The 25410-nt window shown below is 36.6% G+C and overlaps 1 protein-coding gene across 1 annotated transcript in view; it reads left to right on the top strand.

Annotated features, from left to right (window-relative positions):
- SNTG1 (syntrophin gamma 1) overlaps positions 1-25410 on the top strand; it is a 310753-nt gene that overhangs the window by 85119 nt on the left and 200224 nt on the right. The window contains exons 10-12 of the mRNA XM_030303901.1: positions 15029-15193; positions 16487-16541; positions 22675-22920. Of these exons, the coding sequence (XP_030159761.1) occupies positions 15029-15193; positions 16487-16541; positions 22675-22920 (466 nt within the window). The remainder of the gene's footprint in view (positions 1-15028; positions 15194-16486; positions 16542-22674; positions 22921-25410) is intronic.

Genomic DNA, 25410 nt, shown 5'->3' with positions numbered 1-25410 from the left:
TCTCTCTCTGTCAAAAATAAATAAACATTAAAAAAATGTTTAAATATTCAGTTTTATAATCCATGAGCATGGATTATCTTGTCTTTGTTCTATCCTCAGTTTTGTAGTTTTGCTCATATGAATTCTCTCTCTCTCTATATATATATATTGTTAGATTTAAACCTAAGTATTTCAGTTCTTTGGTGTGACAGTCAAAGATAATGCTTCTATAACTTCAAATTCCAAATGGTTATCACTGCCACATGGCAAAACAATAAACGTTTGTATGTTAAATACCCATTTTGTCCCATTGTTTTATTCCTTTATCAGTTTCAGGAATTGGTTGTCATTGTTTCTGTTGATTTTGGTAGAGTCTTTCGGATTTTCTACACAGAAAATTTCTGTGACTAAAGGTGGCTTTTTCCTTCCAATATATGTAACTTTTATTTCATTTTTGCACCACCCTGGACTTCCAGTATGATTTGAATAGACATTTTGGAGAAAATAAGTCCTTGTTTTGTTTCTGGTCTCAGTGGGAAGGAGTCCAGTTTCCAACCATTAAATATGATGTTAGGTGTGTGTTTTTTATAGATGTTCTTTACCAAGTTGTGGAAGTCTTCCTATATTCCTACTCTGCTGAGAGTTTTAATCATTGGATATATGTTGGGTTCTTTCAAATGATTTTTCTGCATCAGTTGATATGACCGTTCTGTTTTTGTTCTTTAGCCTTTTGATGTGGTGGATGGCACTGATTGAATTAAAATGTTGAATCATCCTTGCTTACCTGGAATAAAACCAATTTGGTGTGTTATATAATCCATTTTATAGATTGTTGGGTTTGATGTGCCAATGATTTTTGGAGATCATGGTGCTAATGAGATCTATTGGTCTTAATTTTCTTCGTCTATAATGGTTTTGAAAATTATTTTTGGTATTAAGTTAATGCCTGGCATTGAAGAATGACTTAGGAGATGGTTCCCCTGCCTCTATATTCCAAACAAGATTATGGAGGATTGGTATCATTTCTTCATTAGATATGTGATAGAGCTCAACAAGGAAACTTTTTACCTTTTTTGCTATGTTATTAGTATTGGTTCAATTTCTTTAATATATCTAGTCATTTCAGAATACCTATTTTTCCTTGTATGAGTTTTAGTGGTTGTGTGTGTGTCCTTTAAAGAATTGATCCAGGGGTCCTGGGTGGCTCAGTCGGTTAAGCGTCCGACTTCAGCTCAGGTCATGATCTCGCAGTTCATGGGTGGAAGCCTCGCATTGGGCTCTGTGCTGACAGCTCGGAGCCTGGAGCCTGATTCGGATTCTGTGTCTCCCTCTCGCTCTGCTCCTGCCCTGCTTGAGCTATGTCTCTCTCTCTTTCTCAAAAATAAACATTAAAAAAATTTTTAAAAGAATTGACCCATATCTTCCAAATAATCAAAATTGTGGGCAAAGAGTTGTTCATAGTATTCCATTATTAACCTTTTGTTTTAATGTCCGTGGGATCAATAGAGATGACCCCTTTTTTATTTCTGACACGGTAATTTGTATCTTCTCTATTTGTTGGTTAGTCTGGTTAGAGGTTTATCAAGTTTATTAACCATTGTTCAAATTTATTTAATCATTGTTCATATTTCAAAGAACAAGTGTTTTGTTTCATTTATTTTTCTCTGTTGTTTTTGTTTGTTTCTTTTCCATATCATTGATTTCCTATGTAATTTTTATTGTTTGTTTTCTTTGTGCATTGGGTTTTTGTTGCTCTATATTTTGTAGTTCCTTTAGTGGAAGCTGATATCTTTGATTTTAATCTCTTCTATTAATATATGCACTTGATGGTATAAATTTTCTCTAAGCATTCCTTTCATTGCATTTCACGAATTTTGAAAAGTTGCATTTCATTTTTATTGAGTTCAAAATATTTTTAAATTTCTCTTCAGGGTTTTTCTTTGACTATGTGTTATATAGAAAGGTATTGCTTTATCTTCATGTATTTGGGGAATTTTTCAGCTCTTTTTCTGCTAGTGACTCCCACTTTAAAGTCCTTGGTGCCTGGGGACATGGTTTGTATGATTTCTATTCTTTTAAGTGTGTTAGGTTTTGTTTTCTGAACTAGAATCTGATCTGTCTTTATAAATTTTCCATGTGAGCTTGGGGGGAAAATATGCATTTTGCAGTTTGGGGATGAAGTATTCTGTAAAAGCCTGTGGTCTCAATTAGAATGATAGTGTTGTTTAGGTTCAGCTATATCACTACTGAGTTGCTACCTGCTTGAACTCTTCACTCTTGAAAGAGTGCCGTTGAAGTCTATAACCATCATAATGGATATATCTACTTATCCTTTCAATTCTATCAGTACTTACCTCGATATTTTGATATTCTATTGTGAGGTGTTAGCGACATGCAGTTTTCTCTAAATCTTTACATTAAACTTATAGATATATTTATATTACAAATATTTTTTGAGGAATTTATGGTTAGATCTTTTATATCCCATTGACAATCTGTTTTAATAGATATATTTAGACCATTTACATATAAAATGATTTTTGATAAAATTGAATTAATATCCATCATATTTACATGTCTATTTGTCAAACATTTGTTCTCTGTTTCTGCCCCTTTCCACTCCAATTATATTTACTTCCTTGGTTAAATTAAGCTTTATATATGAGTCCATTACACCTCTTCTCACATTTTATTATACATTAAAAGCAATTTATGTTTGCCTTAGAGTTTCCAATAAACATTTAAAAATTTTTTTATTTACATTTATTTAGTTTTGAGAGAACGGGAGAGGCAAAGCACGAGCGGGGGAGGGACAGAGAGAGAGAAGGAAACACAGAATCCGAAGCAGGCTTCAGGCTCTGAGCTGTCAGCACAGAGCCCAATGTGGGGCTCAAACCCACGAACCATGAGATCACGACCTGAGCTGAAGTCAGATGCTCCACCAACTGAGCCACCCAGGCGCCCCCCAATAAGCATTTTTAATTAATCTCCATGCACTTCCAAATAACCCCATTCTATTTCTTGCATAATTCAAGTACCTTTTAACAGAATATTACTAATTCATACCTCTCATCTATTATTACATTGCTGTCATTCATATTACTTCTCTATGTCCGTTAATAAACCCATACATTGTTACTATTACTTTTTCTTATGTTGATATGAGTTCTTGACATATTAGTTTTCTAATCCCTAAAGAAATTCATGTAACTTGTTTGTTTGTTTGTTTGTTTGTTTGTTTGTTGCATTTCAGGGCTTCTTGTAAGGCATTCTCTATTGTGTATAGGATAAAGATTTTATTTCTAGGCAAAATACTTCCCTCACTCTCTGGCTTACTTCAGGATTTCTTCTTTGTCTTTGATATTCTGCAGTTTGAGTTCCTGAAGTAAGTACCCGAGAAAAATAACATATCCACACAAATATATACATGAATGCTCTTAGCAGCATAATTCATAATAGCCAGAAGACAGAAACAACACATCAACTTATGAATGGATGAACAAAATGTGGTATATCCACATGATCCAGTGTTATTTGACAATAAAAAGGATAAGGGGACTGATACAGGGTACAATATGGATGATCTTGAAAACATACTAAGTAAAAGAAGCTAGTCACAAAAGATCACATATTGAGTGATCTCATTTACATGAAACATCAAGAATGGGAAATCCATAGAGACAGAAAATAGATTACTGATTGCCTAGGGCTAGGGACAGGGGGTGACAAAAAGTGAATGTTAATGGGTAACAGGGTTTCTTTTTAGGTTGACAAAAAAATGTTCTAAAGTTAAATAGTGGTCATCACTATACAATTCTATGTATATACTAAAAACCACTGCATCAGTTGATGGACATTTAGGCTCTTTCCATAATTTGGCTATTGTTGAGAGTGCTGCTATGAACATTGGGGTACAAGTGCCATCACTGATGAATGGATAAAGAAATTGTGGTATATATACACAATAGAATACTATGTGGCAATGAGAAAAAATGAAATATGGCCTTTTGTAGCAACGTGGATGGAACTGGAGAGTGTGATGCTAAGTGAAATAAGCCATACAGAGAAAGACAGATACCATATGGTTTCACTCTTATGTGGATCCTGAGAAACTTAACAGGAACCCATGGGGGAGGGGAAGGAAAAAAAAAAAGAGGTTAGAGTGGGAGAGAGCCAAAGCATAAGAGACTGTTAAAAAACTGAGAACAAACTGAGGGTTGATGGGGGGTGGGAGGGAGGGGAGGGTGGGTGATGGGTATTGAGGAGGGCACCTTTTGGGATGAGCACTGGGTGTTGTATGGAAACCAATTTGTCAATAAATTTCATATATATAAAAAAAAAAACACTGCATTGGATATTTTAACTATGTGATTTTCATGGTCTGTAAATAATGTATCAACAATGGTATCAGATAAAAATGCAAATACATTTGTAGAAGTCATTGAGTATGGATTAAATGTTATTTTAATTTTTACTTGATGTAACAATTTCACTTAAGTTTTGTGGTAAAATAAAAGGCAAATGCAGAAAACCACATAAAACAAATATAGAGCTTAGTAAATTATCAGAAAACAAATAACCTTTAAATTATTAAGAAATAAGATTTGGCCACCACTCAGATGCCCCGCTGCGTATCCCATCTTATGCATAAGCTTGCAATGCAACCGCTAGTTTAAATTTTATATTCACATCACTTCCTTGGGTGATTTTTATTCAATCCCTATGCAGCATTATTTAGTTTTGACTAATTTTTAAGAACTTGCTCTGTAGTTTCGTTTTGATCTCCAGACTTTCGCTGGCGTCATCATCTGAAATTTCGTTTCATTGTTCATTGTTAATGGGATAGATATTTGACACAAAGATTTTATACCATCTCTTTACCTTACGTCCTGGAAATATATCACAACTGTAGGTATAGTTCTATTTTAATTAAACCTTTTATTTTGAGATAAGTGCAGATTCACATGAGTTTTAATACACAATGCAGAGAGATCAGGGGTGCACTTTACTCAGTTGCTTCTAAGGATAACATCTTGCAAAACTATAGTACAATATCACTACCAGTATGTTCACATTGAAGACAGAGTACAACCCCATCACCAAGGGGCCCTTATTCTACCCATTTATAGCCATGCCTACCTCCCTCCTGCCCTCACTACTGAACACCTGGTAACAACTCATCTGCTTTCCATTTTTATAATTTTGCCATTTCGGGAATGTTGCCTAAGTGGGATCATAAAGTCTAACCTTTTGGAAGTTGCTTTTTTCTCCCAGTGGATTTCTCTGGAGACTCATCCAGGGCCTGAAGAGTTATGTTCATACAAAAACCATGCATGAATGTTTATAGCAGATATATTACTAACTGCCCCAAAGGGGAAACATCCAGATATTTTTTGATGGCGATGGTTAAACTGTAGTGCATCCCTGCTAGAGCCTAATACTCAGAAAATGCTTGTGTGGCGATATGACTTCAACATCTACTCAGGGACTCTAGAAATATTCATATCACTGTAGTATAACAGGTAGATGTTTGTCTTTTCCACCTAATGAACATCCATGTACAACCATTTTTCAGTTTTCTTGAATTTTTAAAAGTAATCAAATATTTAGCACAACGAGGTTTTCTGAATTAAAGAAACATAAAGTGAGAAAAATGCTGCAAATAAATCGTCTGTTAAGTACTGAGCACTAGTTGGCAATAATTTAAAAAATTAGTTTATTTATTTATTTATTTTGAGAGAAAGAGAGGGAGAGAGCACGGAGAGGGGCAGAGAGAGAGGGAAAGAGAATCTCAAGCAGGCTCCACAGTGTGGAGCCTGAGGCCGGACGTGAACTCATGAACGTGAGATCATGACCTGCCCCAAAACCAAGAGTCAGATGCTTAACTGACTGAGCCCCACAGGCGCCCCTAGTTGGCAATACTTCTTATTGGAATTTGGCTGAGACGACTTATGATGGCTCAGAGATTTAAAAGGTAAATCTTGGGGAAATGGTTCAGATTAAACACGTGTTTCTATTATTTATCTTATGATTACTCAACAGTCTGAAAATTGTAATAAAACAATGTAAGAAATTACAATAAAAACAGAGAAGTTTTTCATTTGGTGATGCATTTTATATATATTTATAGATATATGTTATATATACATTTTATATATGTTATATGTGTATTATATATATTCATATAGGTGTGTGTGTGTGTGTGTGTGTGTGTGTGTGTGTATATATTCTAATTATGCTACAAGCTAATCCTACAATAGATGATGTTATTTTGTCTTTAGTACAAGCCTTCTCGCTGAGTCTGAGCCTGCGTGAGCCTGGCAAAAATAAACAGATTTATTAAATTCTTCCATTTGACTCTTTTGAAATGTTTACTGGGAAGGATGGAAAACAAAATATCAGACAATCATTGTTTTGTTCACTAGGAATTTTTTCAGAGAGATATTATAGAGATGGGGTAAATGATATATGTGTTTAAAGTTTATATTTATGGGTTTTTATTTTTCTTGTATATATATTACTATTTTTCCCTTTCTCAAGGTTAATTATGGTCTGTTTATAAACAGATTCTTAACATGAGAAAAAATTTAAATATATTATTGTACAGCTGTAACTAATTATTACAATGAATGCTAACTAACTGAAATTTAAATAAAAACTTAAAAAAATAAAAAATATTATACATATACTTGAGGTTTTAAAAGCAGCTTGCAGGGGCGCCTGGGTGGCGCAGTCGGTTAAGCGTCCGACTTCAGCCAGGTCACGATCTCGCGGTCCGTGAGTTCGAGCCCCGCGTCGGGCTCTGGGCTGATGGCTCGGAGCCTGGAGCCTGTTTCGGATTCTGTGTCTCCCTCTCTCTCCGCCCCTCCCCCGTTCATGCTCTGTCTCTCTCTGTCCCAAAAATAAATAAAAATGTTGAAAAAAAAATTTAAAAAAAAAGCAGCTTGCATAAGAATATACATATCTGGTCTAAATTAGCTTTCACAAATAAAAATATAAAGGTTTAAAAGAAATTAACCCAAGTGTTTCTATTGGATATGGTATCACAGATAGTATTTATTTTCTACTCTGTGAATTTTTATAATTTCTAACTTTTCAACAAAGAATATGAAGAAATAAATAATTCTTTGTTTCACAATGACAAGTCACTTGGTCATTTGATCATAGTGTAAACCAAGCCATGTGTCAGGCAATGTCATTATCTCAGGTACACAGAAGTTATTACTATTTCATTTCTACAAATGAGGAAAGCAAGCCTAAAAACACATGGGAATAATTGGCCCAAATTTGAGTCAAAGTGGCAGAATTAAGTCTAATCCAGCCTTACTTCCAAAGTTGATGGTCAACGGGCTACAAAAAGTTGTGCATAAGATTCACTCAGTAAATACATATTTTGAAAACAAAAATGATTACCGTAACTTAGAGGACAAAAGAAAAATAAGCACCCTCCTCTTTTCTTTTAAACAAAAGATTCTCTTCAGAATTTCAAGAGAAAAGTGTCACAGTTTGGAGAGTTATTAGAACATACTTCGTCTTAATTATAAATATTCCCTTCATTGATCGGACTTTCAGTTCGTGGATATTCCTTTTTCTATTGGCAAGTATCTCCCACGCACTCATCAGAGTCCGTGTGAAACCACAGCATCATGACAGTTTTGAGGTCTGAGGTGGTCCATTGTGAATGACAAAGACCTACTCAGTTATCTTCTCACTAACGGAGGTTTATAAGTGTAAGAGATAAAGATTTTATATCAGATAAAGATTAAGATATTTTGCTTTTAATTATGGAGAGATCTTCCTTTGTCATTAAAGATAAATTAAGTATAGATTTTCATTAGTCTTAATTATTTTAGCCACATATCATTGCTTATTAGAATGTACATATGTGTAGAGAAATTTATACCAGTAAATATTATTCTGTCAGTGCCAACCTGGTACCTCCACATAGATCAAATGCACATTTCATACTTAACACAGCCTACTAGAGGTCTTAATTAATAACCTTTCTTGCTTTCCTCATTGCTATAAATAACACAATTTAGTTATGAAGTCTAAAAGGCAAGACACGCAGCCAAGATCCTTCTTTTCTATCACAAATTCCAGCCTGTTGACTGTTCTGAACTAAACACAAATATGCCCACTTCTCTCAGTGGGCTAAACAGTAATGTAAAATTCAGCGTCCACATTCAAAGATATTTACCCTCCCCCAAAATGGAAACATATGTCCACACAAAAATATATACAGGAATTTTCAGTAAAGCTTTATTCACAGCTACTGAAAACTAGAGCAATCACCATGCCCTTCAATGTATGAATGGATAAACGAACTGTAGTACAATCATGAAACGGAATACTTACCAGTGAGAAACCGTAATGATTGTCTCAATTGATGTAGAAACGCATTTGACAGAATTCAGCACCATTTTCTGACTAAAAAAAAAAAAAAAAAAAAGCAAACACTAAACACAGGGCTCCTGGGTGGCTCAGTTGATGGGGTGTCCGACTTTGGCTTGGGTCATGATCTCACGGCTCAGCTTGTGAGTTCGAGCCCCGTGTGGGTCTCTCAGAGCCTTGAGCCTGCTTCAGATTCTGTCTCCATTTCTCTCTGCCCCTTCCCCGCTCATGCTATCTCTCTCTCTCTCTCCCTCTCTCTGTCTCTATCTCTCAAAATATAAATAAACATTAAAAAATTATAAAAAAACCTGGGAATAGAAATAAATTACCTCAACATAACAAAGGCTTTATATATGAAAAGCCCAGCATAATCATACTCGGTAGCAAAAGACCAAAAGACTTAAAAGCTTTTTCTCTAAGTTCAGGAATAAAATAAAGATGCCTACTCTCACCACTTGTACTCAACATAGTACTGAAAGTCTTAGCCAGTGCAATTAGTGAAGAAAGACAAAAGACATCCATATCGGACAAGAAGAAATGCAATTATTTCTCTTCACAGAGGACATAATTTTACATGTAGAAAATCCTAAAGATTACATTAAAAATGTTAGAACTAGTAAACACAGCAATGTAACTGGATAAAAAAGCAGTTGCATTTTTAAACACTATCATGAACAATCCAAACAAAAATGAAGGATTTAATTCCATCAACACCAAGAAAAAAAGATAGTGGGGCACCTGGGTGGCTTATCCGGTTAAGCGTCTGACTTGATTTAGGCTCAAGTTCTCATGGTTCTCAGGGGTCTCTCGGTTCATGCAATGGACCCTCATGTTGGAGCCCCTCTCCCCCCACTCTCTCTCTCAAAATAAATAAATAAACATTAAAAAAGATATAACTTTGTTAAGATGTCAGTAGCAATCTGCAAATTGAATGCAGTCTCTATCAAAATCCCAATGAGGGGTGCCTAGGAGGCTCAGTCAGTTAGGTGTCTGATTCTTGGCTTTGGTTCGGGTCATACACTCATAGTTCATGGGTTTGAACCCCACATAGGGCTCTGCACTGACAGTGCAGAGTCTGCTTGGGATTATCTCTCTCTCTCTCCCTCTCTCTCTGCCCCTCCCTAGCTCTCTGTCTCCCTCTGTCAAAATAAATATATAAACTTAAAAAAATCCCAATAACATTATTTTTTGCAGAAATAGAAAAATCCATGAAATGACCTTGAATATCCAAAACAAAATTGTAGGTCTCACACTTCCAAAACTTATTACAAACCCACATTAATGAAAATGATGTAGAAGCAGTGTAAAAACAGGTATAAACTCATGGAATAGAGAGTCCAGAAATAAACCCTCATATATATGGTCAAATAATTTTTGACACAGATACTGAGACCATTTAATAAGGTAAGGACAGTTTTTTCAACAAATGCTTTTGGAATCTTCCCTTCCACCATACACAAAATTTAACTAAAAATGGATTAAGTATCTTTAATTCGTTTAACGTTTATATATTTTTGAGAGAGAGAGACAGAGAGACAGAGTGTGAGCGGGGGAGGGGCAGAAAGAGAGGGAGACAGAATCTGAAGCAGGCTCCAGGCTCTGAGCTGTCAACACAGAGCCCGACACGGGGACTGAACTCGTGAACCTCGGGATCATGACCTGAGTCGAATTTGGATGCTCAACCGACTGAGCTGCCCAGGTGCCCCAAATTGATTAAATTTTAATGTAAGACCTAAAACTATAAAATTCCAAGTTGAAAACAAAGGTAAAGCTTTACACTGGATTTGGCAATGATTTCTTGCCTATCACACCAAAAACCCAGGCAAGGAAAGTAAAACTACAATGCTACAATGGAATATGACTCAGTCTTAAAAGGAAAGTAATCCTGTCAAATGTTACAACATGAATGAACCTTGAGGACCCCTTGCTAAGAGACATAAACCAGTCATGCACCTACAAATAAATAAATCCTGTATGACTCCTCTTATATGATGTATCTAGACTACTCAAACTTCCAGAAACAGGAAGTAGAATGATAGTTGCCAGGGACGGTCGGGGAGAGGAAATGGGGTATTTTTTTAATGGTTGTAGAGTTTCACTTTTACAAGATGAAAAACATCTGGACATTTGTTGCACAACAATGTAAGTATGTATAAACTCCTAAACTGTACACTTACGAATGGTTAACACATTAAACTTGATGTGTATTTTGCTACAGTTAAAAATTTTAAAGAAAATCAAGAGATCGCATAAAAATTCAGAATTGCTTTCTTTTCCTGAAGAGATTAGAAGCTTTGGCAACTCTAGGCGGACATACTTCGTCTGTTTGCATAGTTTGCTGCCTTCCCCCATTATCTATTTGCCTGTCCCGCTTATGCCCTCACTTGAATGGCAACCCTAGAATGGCAAAATGCCAACTTAGTTAAGAATGTATCAACATTGGTTCATGACCTCTGAGAGATGAACTATAATGAATGCAAAATGTTCACAGTAGGGGAAACTGGGGGTGGGCTCTATAGGAATGCTCTTTTCAACTTTCTATAGATCTAGAACTATTCTCATATAAAAAGCTTACTTAGGAAAAACAACAACAACAACAAAAAAACCTAAATCCAAAGGTACTTACAATGACCTTATATTTTTTTTCTTTTCTTTGACTGCTTTTTTTTTTTTTTTTTTCACTCTCCTATCCAGAATGTCAACTCCTTGGGAGTGAGAATTGTTTCCCTTTTATTCAATGCTTTGTGTACTGACACAGTCCCAGCGATCAATAAATATATAGTGAATGAAATAATGCAATGCCCTCTCCACTGCAAAGTAGGCTGTCCCACTAAGAAGTGGTTTTCCTCCTCTCTTATGTACCTTGTTTCTTCTTTTCTCACTCTTTCAAGATAATTCCCACAGATTTTTATTCAATTGTCACAACATTCTTTTGCCATCTTAAGAAAGGAAGCTTTGTATATCAGCCCTTGGACTACAGGCTTTAAAATATGTCTTTACTTTTCCCACAAAGAACCATGGGATTACAGATGAATCAACAGAATCTGAATCTCCACCTACCATTTTGAAAACCTCCCTTTGAAAAACTCTTTAGACTCGTAAGTCATTCCCAAATACACTTGATTGCTTTAGGATTTAATCTGGTGCCGTTTTTTAATTACAGGCTTTTGGATTCCTTCCCTTGTTTCTGTGTCCCAATTGTAAATTTCTAAATGACATGTAAAATTTGTTAAGACTTAGTTTAAAGTTCTTTTTTGTCTTGGAAATGGGATGGTTATTATCAGCCATTTCACTTTTCTAAATACTGAAGCAATTTCCTAATCACCAGTTTGGTGGGTTTTTTGTTTTGTTTTGTTTTGTTTTGTTTTGTTTGTTTGTGTTTATTTTTCCAATTTCAGGATGTCTGTAAAATGTAAACTATGCCCATTGGAAGTACATTTTCAGATTTTGCCTTCCTTGTCTATCTCAGAGTGTAGTAGTGTGTTTGTATGGCCAAAGCTATCTTTGGTTTTCTTGGGGATTCCTCCGATTTCAATCAGCTATACTATTTGATGTTGAAGACTTCCAGGAGTTCGTCCTGTGGCTTTTAAGGCAAGAAAGTGAATGAGTGTATATAGTCAGATGTGATTCTGAGTCTATACCGGAGTCCTCCCTATACTTATTGAAAACAATTTTTAATTTTTCCCATTATAGAAATAAATAAAGTTCTATAGTAAAACATTTTATATGAAATTCTTACTTCATTTAACCTAAATAGTTTTTCTGGTAATGTGAGCTAACATTTATTAAGGAAATATGGTGCCAAGCTCTTGTCTAAGCATTTTGTTGGTAGCAAAACACTTAATCTTCAAAAACTTGTTAGATAGAGATGACTATTGCCATTACTTCCCCAATAAGAAATGTGTATCACAGAGAAGTTAAATCAGTTGCCTAGGGTTATACAGTTGGCAAATTGTTGAAATAGAATTCAAACTAATAGGCTCAAGCTCCAGAGCTCAGCTTTTGAGGAGGACATGCCATTTAGATTAAATAGTTTGGAGATGATTTTGTTATAATAATTTCTTCTCAAAATGTAATGGGAATTGAAATTTTTAGCTGTTTTTATTTTTATTTTTTTTTTCAGGAATGTAATAGAGCTTGAGTTTTAAAGAACTCTTGATTCAGCTTTCTGTGCTGAATGTGAATCTCATCTAATACCAACTGCTGACAGTGTTTTTGAGTGCTCCAAATCTGAAGTGTGTTGTGTTAATAGAAAAATGCTTTTTCTCCTGCAGCATTTACGATGGATTTCTTAATGCTGGTCTTCTACCTATTTCCTCACCGGGGGGTAGAATTCTTTGTTTGTTTGTTTGTTTGTTGCCATCCAACTTTCCTCCACCTTCTGAATGTCCCTGATGATTCATTTAGCAAACATCTGCAGACAATATGGTTTCATACGGCATAAGATTTGTACATCCTGGCTTGACTGTAACTCACAGAGACACCCTTCCTCTGTTTTCACAGAGACCCCAACGTCCAGGCTAGTACCAGTGTGGCTCCTGGGCCCAACCAACATCACCCCTATGGCTTGTTCCCAGTATCAGGCTGGCTGAGGGTTTCTGCAAAAGCTAATCTACACATTGCCTCATTCCAACATTGAGATTTCCCCCCCCAAACCCTTGATTAAATTCCTTTCTTCGAAATGCCTCAATTAGTTTCTGTTGACGAGACCCCAACAATTACAGATATTTATCTCTATTTCAAGATTTCCTGGGGCCTTAATGAACGTTGTTGTACTTTTCATTGTAGAAGTTTCAGCAAAGGTCTTTGATTAGGATAATGAACTGGATGAGGAAATGTTATAAAAATAGATAACTAATTATGGAGATGAAAAAAATAATAGGACCTTAATCTAACTGAGGAAAGAACACTTCTGGTTAGAACTACATGTCAAATGTCTTGAAAGATAATACACGTAGTTTCTTTTTTTAACTCACAAGACTTACAAACTCTTCAATGTAGCATTCTGTAGTAAGTCACTCCTCCTTCTCCTTCTCTTCACCACACGCACAGTTACACTCACTCTCATTATAGCTTTGGAAATCGTTATCGTCTTCTCTTTCCTTGAGATCTTTTTCAACACGAGCAAATTTAACTTTCAGGCCAACCTTTTGTCAGCTGCCTGCAGTGCCCCTGGAAGGGATACAGCCATTTTCACTTCACGGACTGGAGATATCTTGAAATATACAGGAGAGAAATACCTCTGGTTCCATTTCAAGAGTTGGACCCGTAATGCTTGGTTTACTTATTTACTATTTACCTGGAAAGCTGCTCAGGGAAAGTAATGTGTTCCTGACTTATAACATCATAAAAAAAATTGAGGAAATAAATGGAAACAAACCGCCAGGTAGCACTAAAATAATTAGATGAGATATGCTCTTTTGGTATGAAAAACGTTGACGGCATAAAGTTTCCAGAAAATATTTATAATCTCAACAGTGTTCTTTTCACACCGACTCAATATTGAAGGTTAGTCAAAGGCATTTTACATTCTTTACAAAATTATATTTTGATGACCAGTTATAGAATACCTTATATGGTCTCATAAAGATTAGTACAATATGTTTACTTTTACAACATAAATCAGCCTATATTTAACAATACACAATATTTCATTGAAAAAAATAGAAAGGTTGTGAAAATGAGAGTACACAATTGTTTCAAGAGTGATATAGTTCTAATATTATGCGAGAGACAAAAACTGTAATTGCTATTATTTTTATTAAATATTAATTGTATTGGAAATACAGTTAATAGATAATAGAATTATCAATTCTATTATCAATTATCAATACAATTTCCAATTGTATTGGAAATACAGTTAATAGATAAAAAAAAGCCTAAATAAAAAAATCATACTAGATACTCGGTTTCTCCTTGTAAATGGTTTATAGTTTAAGATGATGATGTCCCCCACAAAACAGAGCAGTAACAGTTTGAAAGCATACAAACTGTTAAGTTTTTATAAGTTATTATATACAACATAGGTAATATATTATATACAATGTAAGGTATTATATACAACATACAGTAAAACATATACAACATACAGTATAAGGTATACTATACAACATGTAGCATGTGGTATGATACACAGAAGACAATATAAGGCATTATATACAACATACAAAGTATTATCAGATGCTAGTGATAGACAATTTATAACGTGCTTTATTTGGAAATGTTTACGCTCTTTTCCTATAATTATCCATGTTTCATTTATTCAAGGAATGTGAAGTATTATGCTTATTGGGTAGCAAATAATTATGACCACATCCAACGAAGTTGAAAAAGTATGCTGTTTTCCTATGTGCAAAGCCATTGCGACTTAATACACGACGCCTGCAGTTGGTTTTTCACTTTGTTACTCTGCACTTCGGGAAGGAAATCATAGTATCTTTCTGAGATTTTTTTCTTACCAACAATTGGAATAAGGTCATACATCTCCTAGTTACATCAAAGAGAGTGTGATCATTGGTTTAGAAAATGTCTAAGAATTCCTTCGAGCTTCTTTCACAAAGCAGTATCAAAGAGAAGGCGTACTTTTTTCGTCTTCACGGTCTCCTTTACGATGCAATGTTTGTTGCTCTTAATTCGCTTTTTGATGTCTGCACAGTCATGGAAGGGAGATGGTCAGTTCCGGTGGCGAGCAGAATCCTAGCCGGCCCTGGAGTGCTCGGCCCGCCGTGCCATGCGTTACACACCTATTTATGGAGTCTCCAGTTTATGAAGCAAAGATAGGAACGAGTCAGCAGTGTTGTTGTAGCGATTTCCCAGTCCAGTGAGCTGACAAATTGTGGCCCCAGTCAATCTGTCAACGTGTCTTTCCCATGCTTCTTCTTTGCTCTCAGTAGGTTATAGCTGTGGAGCTGCTCTGTCTGGGGGTACAGCTGTCCCAGGTTGCTATGGAGACAGAGCAGTTTTTTTTTTCCCTTCCTCTTATTCCTGACAAACACGAACGCTTATCCTCCCCAGGACTCCACATAGACCTAAAGCAGGTGGGATGTGAATAAAGGAATTTCAAAAGACATATGGCTCTAGCGTTTCATACTCCAGCTGGGAAGGGAGCCCAGCTGCCCTTATTCTCACCTACGTACCACCTGCTTTTCAAAGGAAATGTTTGTGAGGATTATAATCACTGGTTTTCTCTAATGCCGTCTCATCTGAAGGTACTATTTGTGAGTTCACATAACCTCAGCGAACATTCATTCTTAAAATGTCTTCATGGAACATAAACCATTTCAGTTTTATGTCTCAAATGAATAGCCTACGGATTTTTGTAATTGCCATTAATTTACTCCAATTCATTTAAACAGATAAAGCTTAAATTCCTCGTTGCTAAGCCATTTCTTTGAGGCCACCCAGTGATCCCAGATGGCCTCTGACAAAAATGCAGTTTTAAGAAATTGAAGGGCCCAATCTACGTTTAACAAATGGTCGAGGATACCCTCTTGTGGCACCTCCTTTGGATTGGGACCATGACTCATGCGGTTTGAGGAAGCCGCTGAGTGTTGAATGCAAAGAGATTTTCCCAGAGTTGTTTCCTTGTTTTTGTCATTCAGGTACCAGGTGGCAGGAGTGTCCTTAGGGACTATGTTGGAAAAGAAGCAGGGTTCCAAGTAGAAAAGTAGACTAGAGAGAAGTTCGAGGTGACAAAATAGAACGGAGGTCAGTTTATAATTTTGCCAAGGGTCATTCTTACATCCTGTCAGTAATATCCATGTAAGTAACATGCAAGGCTTCCAAGTACATGTGTCTCATAAAGAGCACGCATCCTGCACAGTTTGCTAAATATCGTAAGGGCTCTTACGACTGTAGTATCTCCAACATTTTTGTGCATGAGGGAGTTCTCTGAAGGCTGAAATTTGAAGAAATCATTAAGCAAAAGAACAGAGGTATTTTTTTCTTCACGTCCTTAGCAACATATAATGCACATTAGTTCCCCTACTTTTGCACATATTATATTTGAGACATACAACATCTATTCGCAAATATTTCAAATTACCAGACACCCAAAGAAACCCACCGGCTTCCCATAGCAGCACGGCTGTGTTTCTCCCTGTGCAAACTTCAGTTACCAAGGAAGTGCAGCACAGCGTACTCGGGTGGCCCCAACAATGTTGCTAATGGTATCAGAGTGTTTGTACTGTACCCAGCGAGCGTCACAGGGGGATGGCGTTTAAAATTTAGAATGGCATATTTAAATGGCTCACGCTATAGGCTGAGATGACAGGGTGCGGCAGGGAGCAGTACAAGCAGTGGTAAAATATTCACTTCTTAGTTCTATGTTGTGCAAACGTGTTACGATAATATGCACAAACAAGTATTTAGCAACTGTATCCTGCAGCTGCAAATCTAACGTGGGTGTGATAACATTTAGCTTTGTTTTTCAGATTTCAACAATTCATTTGGTGTGAGATGATCTTATGCAGGATTCTATAAAAATAAGGGAAAGCGTTATGATTTCTTTCTTCCTTCAGGCATTCGACTTAAATCTGGAACACTGTTTACAAACTAAACATTCATGGAGCTGTGGTTTTAGTATGAACTTAGAAGAAGTGTGCGCACTGGATATTGCAATCCAATATGATTATACAATATTGACATCTTCATGAAACTTTGTTTTAAACACTCTGGACTTTCGGGGCGCCCTGGGTGGCTCAGTCGGTGGAGCGTCGACTTCGGCTCAGGTCATGGTCTCGCAATCTGTGAGTTCAAGCCCCGCTTCGGGCTCTGTGCTGACGGCTCAGAGCCCAGAACCTGCTTCGAATTCTGTGTCTCCCTCTCTCTCTGGCCCTCCCCCATTCATTCTCTGTTTCTCTCTCTCAAAAATAAACATTAAAACAAAAAATTAAACACGTTGGACTTTCTTAGATAAATTGGAGAGGTTCTGTACCTCACTCTTCTGCTTCGGATATTACAACCATGTATAAGAAATCAGTTACAATACTTTCGGCCTATTAAAGAAGTCTTTTCTTTCCCTTCCCTCAAGATTTGAATGGAATGTGCTTTATTAATGTGCAGTGACTGCATTTTATAAATATACTTGGCATCTCTGAAGGAAGATGGGGAGTCATTCAAACATAAAGGTCTGATTTAAATATTTTCGGGCCTCAGTAAGCAGTTGATTACATTTGGTTTGGTAATTGAACGCTTGTTCATGTGCTAAAGGCACTGATGATCTCTGAGGTATGACCAGTGAGAGACTGACGGAAAAACACCGGAGAGCTTCCCATTGTGAGGGCAGGCATTGCCCTGGTTTTTGTTTGTTCTTGTCGTGCTAAGCAATGAGAAGACTGTGCCCAACATCAATGCTACCCGTATTATCAGCAGAGAAACTAGACAAAAATCCCGTGATATCTATCAAGCTAAGTAGGTTTGGGTCTGAGTAAGTTACATACGGTGTTCACTTTTAAAAACCTTTCTTGTAGCCTTTGTTTTTCCTTTTATTTTATTGTGAACGCCTGTCTTCTCGCTGGTTGGATAATCTGTAGAACCGAAGGGCTTTATTGTCCTGATCTCAACACTGCAGATTTTCTGGATTACAAAATACGGTGTTTTGAATATGGTAGACACCTGATGTATGTTCGTTGCGTTGATTGAAACTCCATAGTCATTAATCCCAAAAGGGAAATATGCAAAGTAAGTAATTTACACAAATGCAGTCTTACTAATTTACAGAGAAGCCCCTCCCTCCATGCTACCCTGTTTTCTAGTACCCGGGGGGACGGCGTTTTCTACCTACTTCTCAGTACTAGGGCAGTGAGGTGATACAGGGTAAATGGACTCTGTCTATAGGGGCTATGTGAGAGCTGAGAGGTGGGGATTATCATCTCAAAATCACTATGAGATTCAAATATGCTTTTTAAAATAATTATTGAAGGTTTGCCATTAACCTCCTTGGAAAAAGGCCCAGTGGGAAAAATGGAGAACTCCCTCATACATGTAATTTTACTGGTCAGTCTGTCATTTTTAGCTGCTATATTTGAGCAAGTCGTTTAACTTTGAAATGTTTTCCACTTCTCATTTGAAAAATAAAAAGCAGTGACTTCTGTCTTGTTTACCTCACAGGCTTTATGTCACAAACCTAAGGCTGCATTAGAGCTCGCACGCTTGGTGACACGTTATTCAGTTCTTGAACTGTGGGCTATTACACGTACAACTGTATGTTAAGACTTAGTGGAAACCAGTGAACAAATCCAAATAATTTATGAGTCAGATAATGTGGCCCAATATTCAGTAGAGACAATATCGTCATATTGAATTATTGCCGGGATATTTTAACAGTGTTGCGTTAGGCTGCACCATCATCTCTGAAAGTGTAGTATGTAAAGGACCATCCATGTATGCATCAGTTAATTAAGAGTGACAGTGGTGGTTAGGACAGGGTGGGTGGCCCCCCAGCTGTCACGCAGGCAGCGTTTAGCCTGTACGTCTAGTGTTGTTTCTGTATCTAATGAACTGCAATATTCAAGCCCATTATTCCCTGTGCTTTTGTCCAGCACAAGAGTGAAATGATGAATTTGAAAACTGCGCTTCCCTATTGGTGGGCCTTAGCAAATAAGTAAATCTTGGAACTTTCCTTTCGAGATCATTCAGAACAGTGTCAAGGGTCAAAGGAGCAGTGGCCCTGTCTAGGAGTTACTTATCAAGTTGCAACCAAAACAAACAAGCATGCAGAAAAACAAAATAAAAAGCAGCTCTCTTCCTCTCTATTTGAAAAAAAGTGACTAATTCAGCTGAATTCAAAGAACAGGCAAAAGTGTGGCAAAATGTACATTTAGATACATTGATATCTATCTGTATATAGCTTCAGAGACACAACTGCCTCTCCTAGGTGCTGGGTTGTTGTTCGGTTTAATATGTTCTTCTCACCCCTAGGTTTTACATGGAATCCCACATATAGGGTCTTACATTATTTTGGACAGAGTATTTACATTTAAATCTTTAATTCATTAAGACTTGTTGCTAGTATATTGCTTAAAATTGTATCCTATTTTATTTTCTTCTAAAAGGATAGCCAGATATGTTTGTACCATTTATTATAACCAGTCTTTTAAACACTTGATTAAAAGAAAAACATCTCTATCGTGTATTAAAAGTTCAAGTACATCGAGATCTACTTTGTAGTTTTTATCCATTTCTACTAATTTATTTACATATCAATAACATGCTGATTGGATTAAATGACAAACATATTCAGACATGACTCACTCAGCTCCTCCCAAGCCCTACTGCTGCTCTTCTTAGCATTTTTGGATATTCTGGAGGCTATTTTAATACTTTCTTTGGACTTAATTTGTTCTCCTAGAAAATTTCACCAAGTATGTGGCATATCCTTGAAAGGCTTTAGAGTTTGGTATCTATCCTTCAATAAAAGATACAAATTACTTGAAAGCAATATATGCTTTGAAAAATCTAAGGATTTTTGTTTTTTTATGTTTTATTTGTTTTTTGAGAGAGAGAGAGAGAGAGAGAGAGAGAGCGCGCAGGAGGGGGAGGGGCAGAGAGAGGGGACAGCGGATCTGAAGCGTGCTCCTCCCTGACAGGCTGACAATTAGTGAGCCCAACGCAGGGCTTGAACTCAGGAACCACGAGATCATGACCTGAGCCAAAGTCCGAAGCTCAACCAACTGAGTCACCCAGGTGCTCCAAACATCTAAGGATTTTATAGGTTTTTCCCTCCAGATCTTTAATATTTTCCCCTGGTGTGTATTGTAACTAAGAAAAACACCTTTTCTTTTAAATTCCAATTAGTGTTCTGTGGAGAATTCTTTACGTGCACAATTATATTTTTAATAATGGGTTTATTTTATTTTCTTAATATTTATAAAATTTTAATTTTTTATCTCACTATGTTTGTAGAACTCATAAAACATTTTTTGAAAAATACTGGAGACCGTGAACACCTTTATCTAGTACCTGATTTTAATTGACATGGTCTCGCTGCTTCAACATGTGGGAAATTTTTTTTTTTTTTTGCTTTTTAAAATGATTTTTAATAAAACTTAATAGCTTAATCACCCAAAACTACTTAATGAAGACTTTTTATGAGATAGGTGCTATGCCATGCCCGACTCTTTGAACATACCTGCGAAAAGATACAGCCTGCTGTCCTTGCGTGCACACATTTTCCTGGTGCATAGATAGAAGAACGTTAGACATAATATGTCAGCACACTATGGGGTAGGTAGGAATGTGCTAATAGGTATGAAAAATGACAGGTAGAACAGGGAAATGAGGGCAGAGGTATGTGGAGAGCTGTAACTTTAAATAGATGGATGAAGATAGGACTTACTGGGACGATTTTTGAGGTAAAAGCAGAGGAAGTCAGGATGAGAGCCATGGGCATATTTAGAGAGAGACCATGGTAGGCTCAGGCAACAGCCAGGGATATTCAGGAAACATCGTGAGATTTTCTCCTATTCCTGTTTTTCTTAGAGTTTTTATTAGAAATTACAGCTCAATTTGACCAAATGTCCTTTCAGACTCTAATGGAGAGGACAAAACCTGCCCCCCCAACCTATCTATTATTGATACTGTTAATAGGTTATGTATATTTACCTTGATGTAATTAATTACATTGGTAATAACTTCTTGGTATTTATCCAGGTTTGCTATTTTGAAATACAGCCTGTTTGGTCATAGTATAATTTCATTTGTCACTTGTAGGATTCTATAAGTGAATAGTGTATTTAAATTATTACATCTATCTTTATATTAACAGTGGTCTTTTGTTTCTTCATATGATTTATGTCAGCTTTTATTACTTGTTTTCATTTTAGTTTGATTTTGTAACATGAAGAGACTTCAATAATTTCATGCTGGAATAATTTCATGCTGGAATAATTTCTTCTTTAAGAATTAGATAAAACTTAGTTTTGAACCCATCTGTCCCTGATGCCGTTTGTGAAGTAAAGCTTTTAGGAATTTTAAAATTTAATTAAGCCTGCTTAATAGAACATAAACTAGTCAATTGGCCATATAACAATAAGAAGACAAAGTAAAATATTGCTTGAATTATTGAGGAAGTCATCTTGGAATTAAAACAAATGCTGTAATAGCATTTCTACAGCCATGTGAACTAGTTAACAATGCATTCTGCTTGTTACATTGAAGTTCCCTTCATCTAGCATTTGACTTTTCACCCACTTTTGCTACATAGAATCTCGTTTCAATGGAGTCTTTGAAAGTGATGGAATTATTTTTAGTCATAGCTTTAAATAATCCAGGAAAATTTGCTCAAATGTTTCAACATTTTGCCTCACTAAAGTAAATGGTTTTCTTGCATATTAAAATTCATTGATATTATTATTATATCCTGATTATTTTAGAGCTGAAATTTCTTATTCATTCAAATTTTATTCTTGATTGTAATATTTACCAGAATCCAAAAATTACTGCATATTTCAACACTACTTGAGGCAGAAACTCTATGAATTCAGAAATATTAAAATTTCAGTCGTTCTTTTTTTAAACATATAACCGGATATACATTTTTGCTGTGACTTTTCATTTTAAAAGTTTTCTTTTTTCAACGTTTATTTATTTTTTTGGGACAGAGAGAGACAGAGCATGAACGGGGGAGGGGCAGAGAGAGAGGGAGACACAGAATCGGAAACAGGCTCCAGGCTCCGAGCCATCCGCCCAGAGCCCGACGCGGGGCTTGAACTCACGGACCGTGAGATCGTGACCTGGCTGAAGTCGGACGCTTAACTGACTGCGCCACCCAGGCGCCCCATGACTTTTCATTTTAAAACAACATAAATTTAGACTAGAAATGACTGTAGGAAGCCTCCCGTTGTATCCCTTTACATACATGGACTGTTTTCACAAATTAACATGCAGACAAGATGAAGAAGTGAGTGAATGCACCCTCAAGAGGGTCACATTGCCTTTCTTGAACTGCTTTGCCCGTGATAAATTCTGATCCCTACCCCATCTACTCCTGGCCCTTCCAGCACCGTTCTCTATCCCCCTGATCACACCAATTGAATGTGAAAGATGCTATTTTTAAATCAGCCCAAATCCCTTTCTTCTTCTGCAGTGCTTCGTCCAGATTCTAAATTAGAGTCGATTTCTCATAGTTGGTTCACCCCCTACTTCCGGTGGTGATGTGATGTGATCTTCCTGGATACAGTTCCGTACCTCATTTTCCAGTTGGATAATCTCCGCTGTTACACTTGATTTCCTAGCAACCCAATAGCACCAGTCTCGTGACCACTGTAGACTCCTTCCGTGGCCAAATGGTTCTCCCTTCAGAAGGCTCAACCTTCCGCCCTGCCACCTGGCAGCCACTGTGAGCCCAGGTGTAATCTGTGGGTGTTAATGTATTCACCTGCGCTCACACCTCAGAGACGGCCATCTGATCGGTCAACTGTCATTCTGCAGATTCCTTTGAAACCTGAACGTGAAGGCAGGTGCACAGGGCCAGAGGACCCTCTGACCCCATTCAGGAAAGCCGTTCGATTACAATTTCCGCTCAACTCTTACCCCATAATACACGTAGTAAGTCGAGTTTTTTTTTTCCCCACAATTAACATAAACAAAAAGTGATTACGTAATAGTATATATAATACAAAAGTGATTTGTTTATTCCGTGTTGACATGTAATTATTTTCCTAACATGAACAGAAAAGCATGTGGTTGTATCTAGTGTTAGCCTGGTCGTTTTGTCTGTGAAGCAACGTATTTGAAATCATTCCTCAAAGTCACATTTAATTTCCTTTTCAGCCAAGAGTCAGGGCTTTAGGAAAATGATTTACTGCACTTAACAATATGTCAAGAGAGATGAGTCAAATGTTAATGTGAAATTCTAGGTAACTGTTTTCCATCACTGTCATCAGTGAACAGCAGTACTTATCTTACAGTCTGGAGATGGAAATCTTACTTGCTTGTTCTGACATCACGCTAGGGTAGTGATTGTGACCCTCACAGACTGTCTAACTGCCTTTGTTGCCACTGAAGATGTGTGTGTGTGTGTGTGTGTGTGTGTGTGTGTGTGCATCTGTGTGTGTGTTTTCTGGTGTGTGCTTAAAGTACACCCAGGCAAAGCAGAAGTCCCTCTTTTCATCGATTAAAATTAATCCCCAAGGTTGGGGTAGGGGACAGGGATGAATAGGCAGAGCACAGAGAATTTTTAGGGCAGTTAAAATACTTACATTATACAATAATGGTGAATACATGTCATTATATATTTGTCCAAACCCATAGAATGTACAATACCAAGAGTGAACCTTAAGGTAAGCAATAGACTCGGGGTGCCTTGTGATCATGGTGTGTCAATGTCAGTTCATTATTTGTAATAAATGTACCCTTCTGGTGGAGGATGTTGATGACGGGGAAGGCTGTGCATGTGTGGAAGCAGGAAGAATACGGGAACTCCCTGGGCTTTCCCTACAATCTTGCTGTAAACCTTAAACTCCTCTATAAAAATCGTCTTTAAAAAAACAAAAAATACAAACCACTTCCCAGCTATGGGCAAAATTAACTTCATATACCAAAGCTGTGGCAGATAGATAAATTCCTCTTGAAAATCTCATATTAGATAGAATATCCTCTAAGGGGAAGGAGGAAAGGGTGAAGAAGACAAATGATTTTATGAAGTTTCCCTTCTAACAGGTGAGTGGAACTCAAAAACATTCAGTTCATAAACTGAGTTGTTAGGTTTGTCATCGTTTAATAGAATAAACCTATAAATATCTATTTTAATACCTGCCCCACTTTTGTTCCTATTGATTACCATCCTTTACCAATCTCTTGCCCTTTCCTCATGTACATACCCAAGGCGACATGATAGAATAGTCATGCTGATACATGATCTGATCAAAATGCACATTTGATTTGCATCATTAAATGTGAATGAAAATGAAAAAGACAGCTGGATTTATTGGTGCAGATTTCTGATTTTGCAGCCAGATGACATCCATCATCACTCATGATGTATAACCTATATTTTCCAACCTGACAGTACCAGGCTGATTAAATATGCATTCAAAGCATATTTGCAAAGCTGAGAAAAATTTAAACACATTATCTCAATCCTGTTCACTGAAAAAGTGAATATTCTTGCATTTATTAAGAAATGTGTCTGTGTCAAGGACTTGAACTTGTGATTGCCGAAAGATAGCCATATTTGATCTTTTATTAAAGACAAATCTAATTATCTCTCTAGGGTGAGATTTTACAATTGAAAATTATTTGTTCTGATTTTTCGCAATTACATTTGAATAAAAACTTCAAGATTGAAGTACACATGTAAAGTAGCTGCCCATTGCCGATTGGTGAGGCAACCATATTTAACTTATACATGTTTATTCTCATATTTACGCTTAAGATGCTCATATGGTTATTTTGTTATTTAGCAGTAGATATTATTTGTTGTACACTTACTATGGAATATAAGGATTGACCTGTTGCATTCCACCATCCCATATATTTCACTGACTCACCAACTCCTAATACAATGATATAATAATGATTATATCAGTGTTATGTGTCAATGCAAAATGTAAGCCAAGCTCATAAGTCCACATTAAGCCAAAATGGAGTAAAAAAAAATCCCACAAACATTGGGACCTTGAATGGGGTTGTCTTACATCTACAGAAAAGTAGGAGAGAATTGATATCTTCGCAGTATTATGTCCAGTGATCCATGACATAACATAGAGTTCCATTATTTAAAAAATACTGTTATGTTTGTTGATATTCAATCAAACCAGGTGACCTTTGTGCTGTTACAAAAATAAAATGTAACCAAGTAAATTTTAAAATCGAATTCACTTTGTTAAGCCATTTATGAATCAGGCAGCATTCCATCTAGCAAGTAGAAAGAAGCTCTAAGGTTCTGTACAAGATGGAAGGATTTTTATTATAGGCAGATATGGGGAGGGACAACTAGAGAAGGAAGGAAGGAAGGAAGGAAGGAAGGAAGGAAGGAAGGAAGGAAGGAAGAAAGAAAGAAAGAAAGAAAGAAAGAAAGAAAGAAAGAAGAAAAGA

The sequence above is a fragment of the Lynx canadensis genome, chromosome F2 (genome assembly GCF_007474595.2).
Source record: "Lynx canadensis isolate LIC74 chromosome F2, mLynCan4.pri.v2, whole genome shotgun sequence".
NCBI lineage: Eukaryota > Metazoa > Chordata > Mammalia > Carnivora > Felidae > Lynx > Lynx canadensis.
This window is presented reverse-complemented; position numbering and strand designations above follow the sequence as displayed.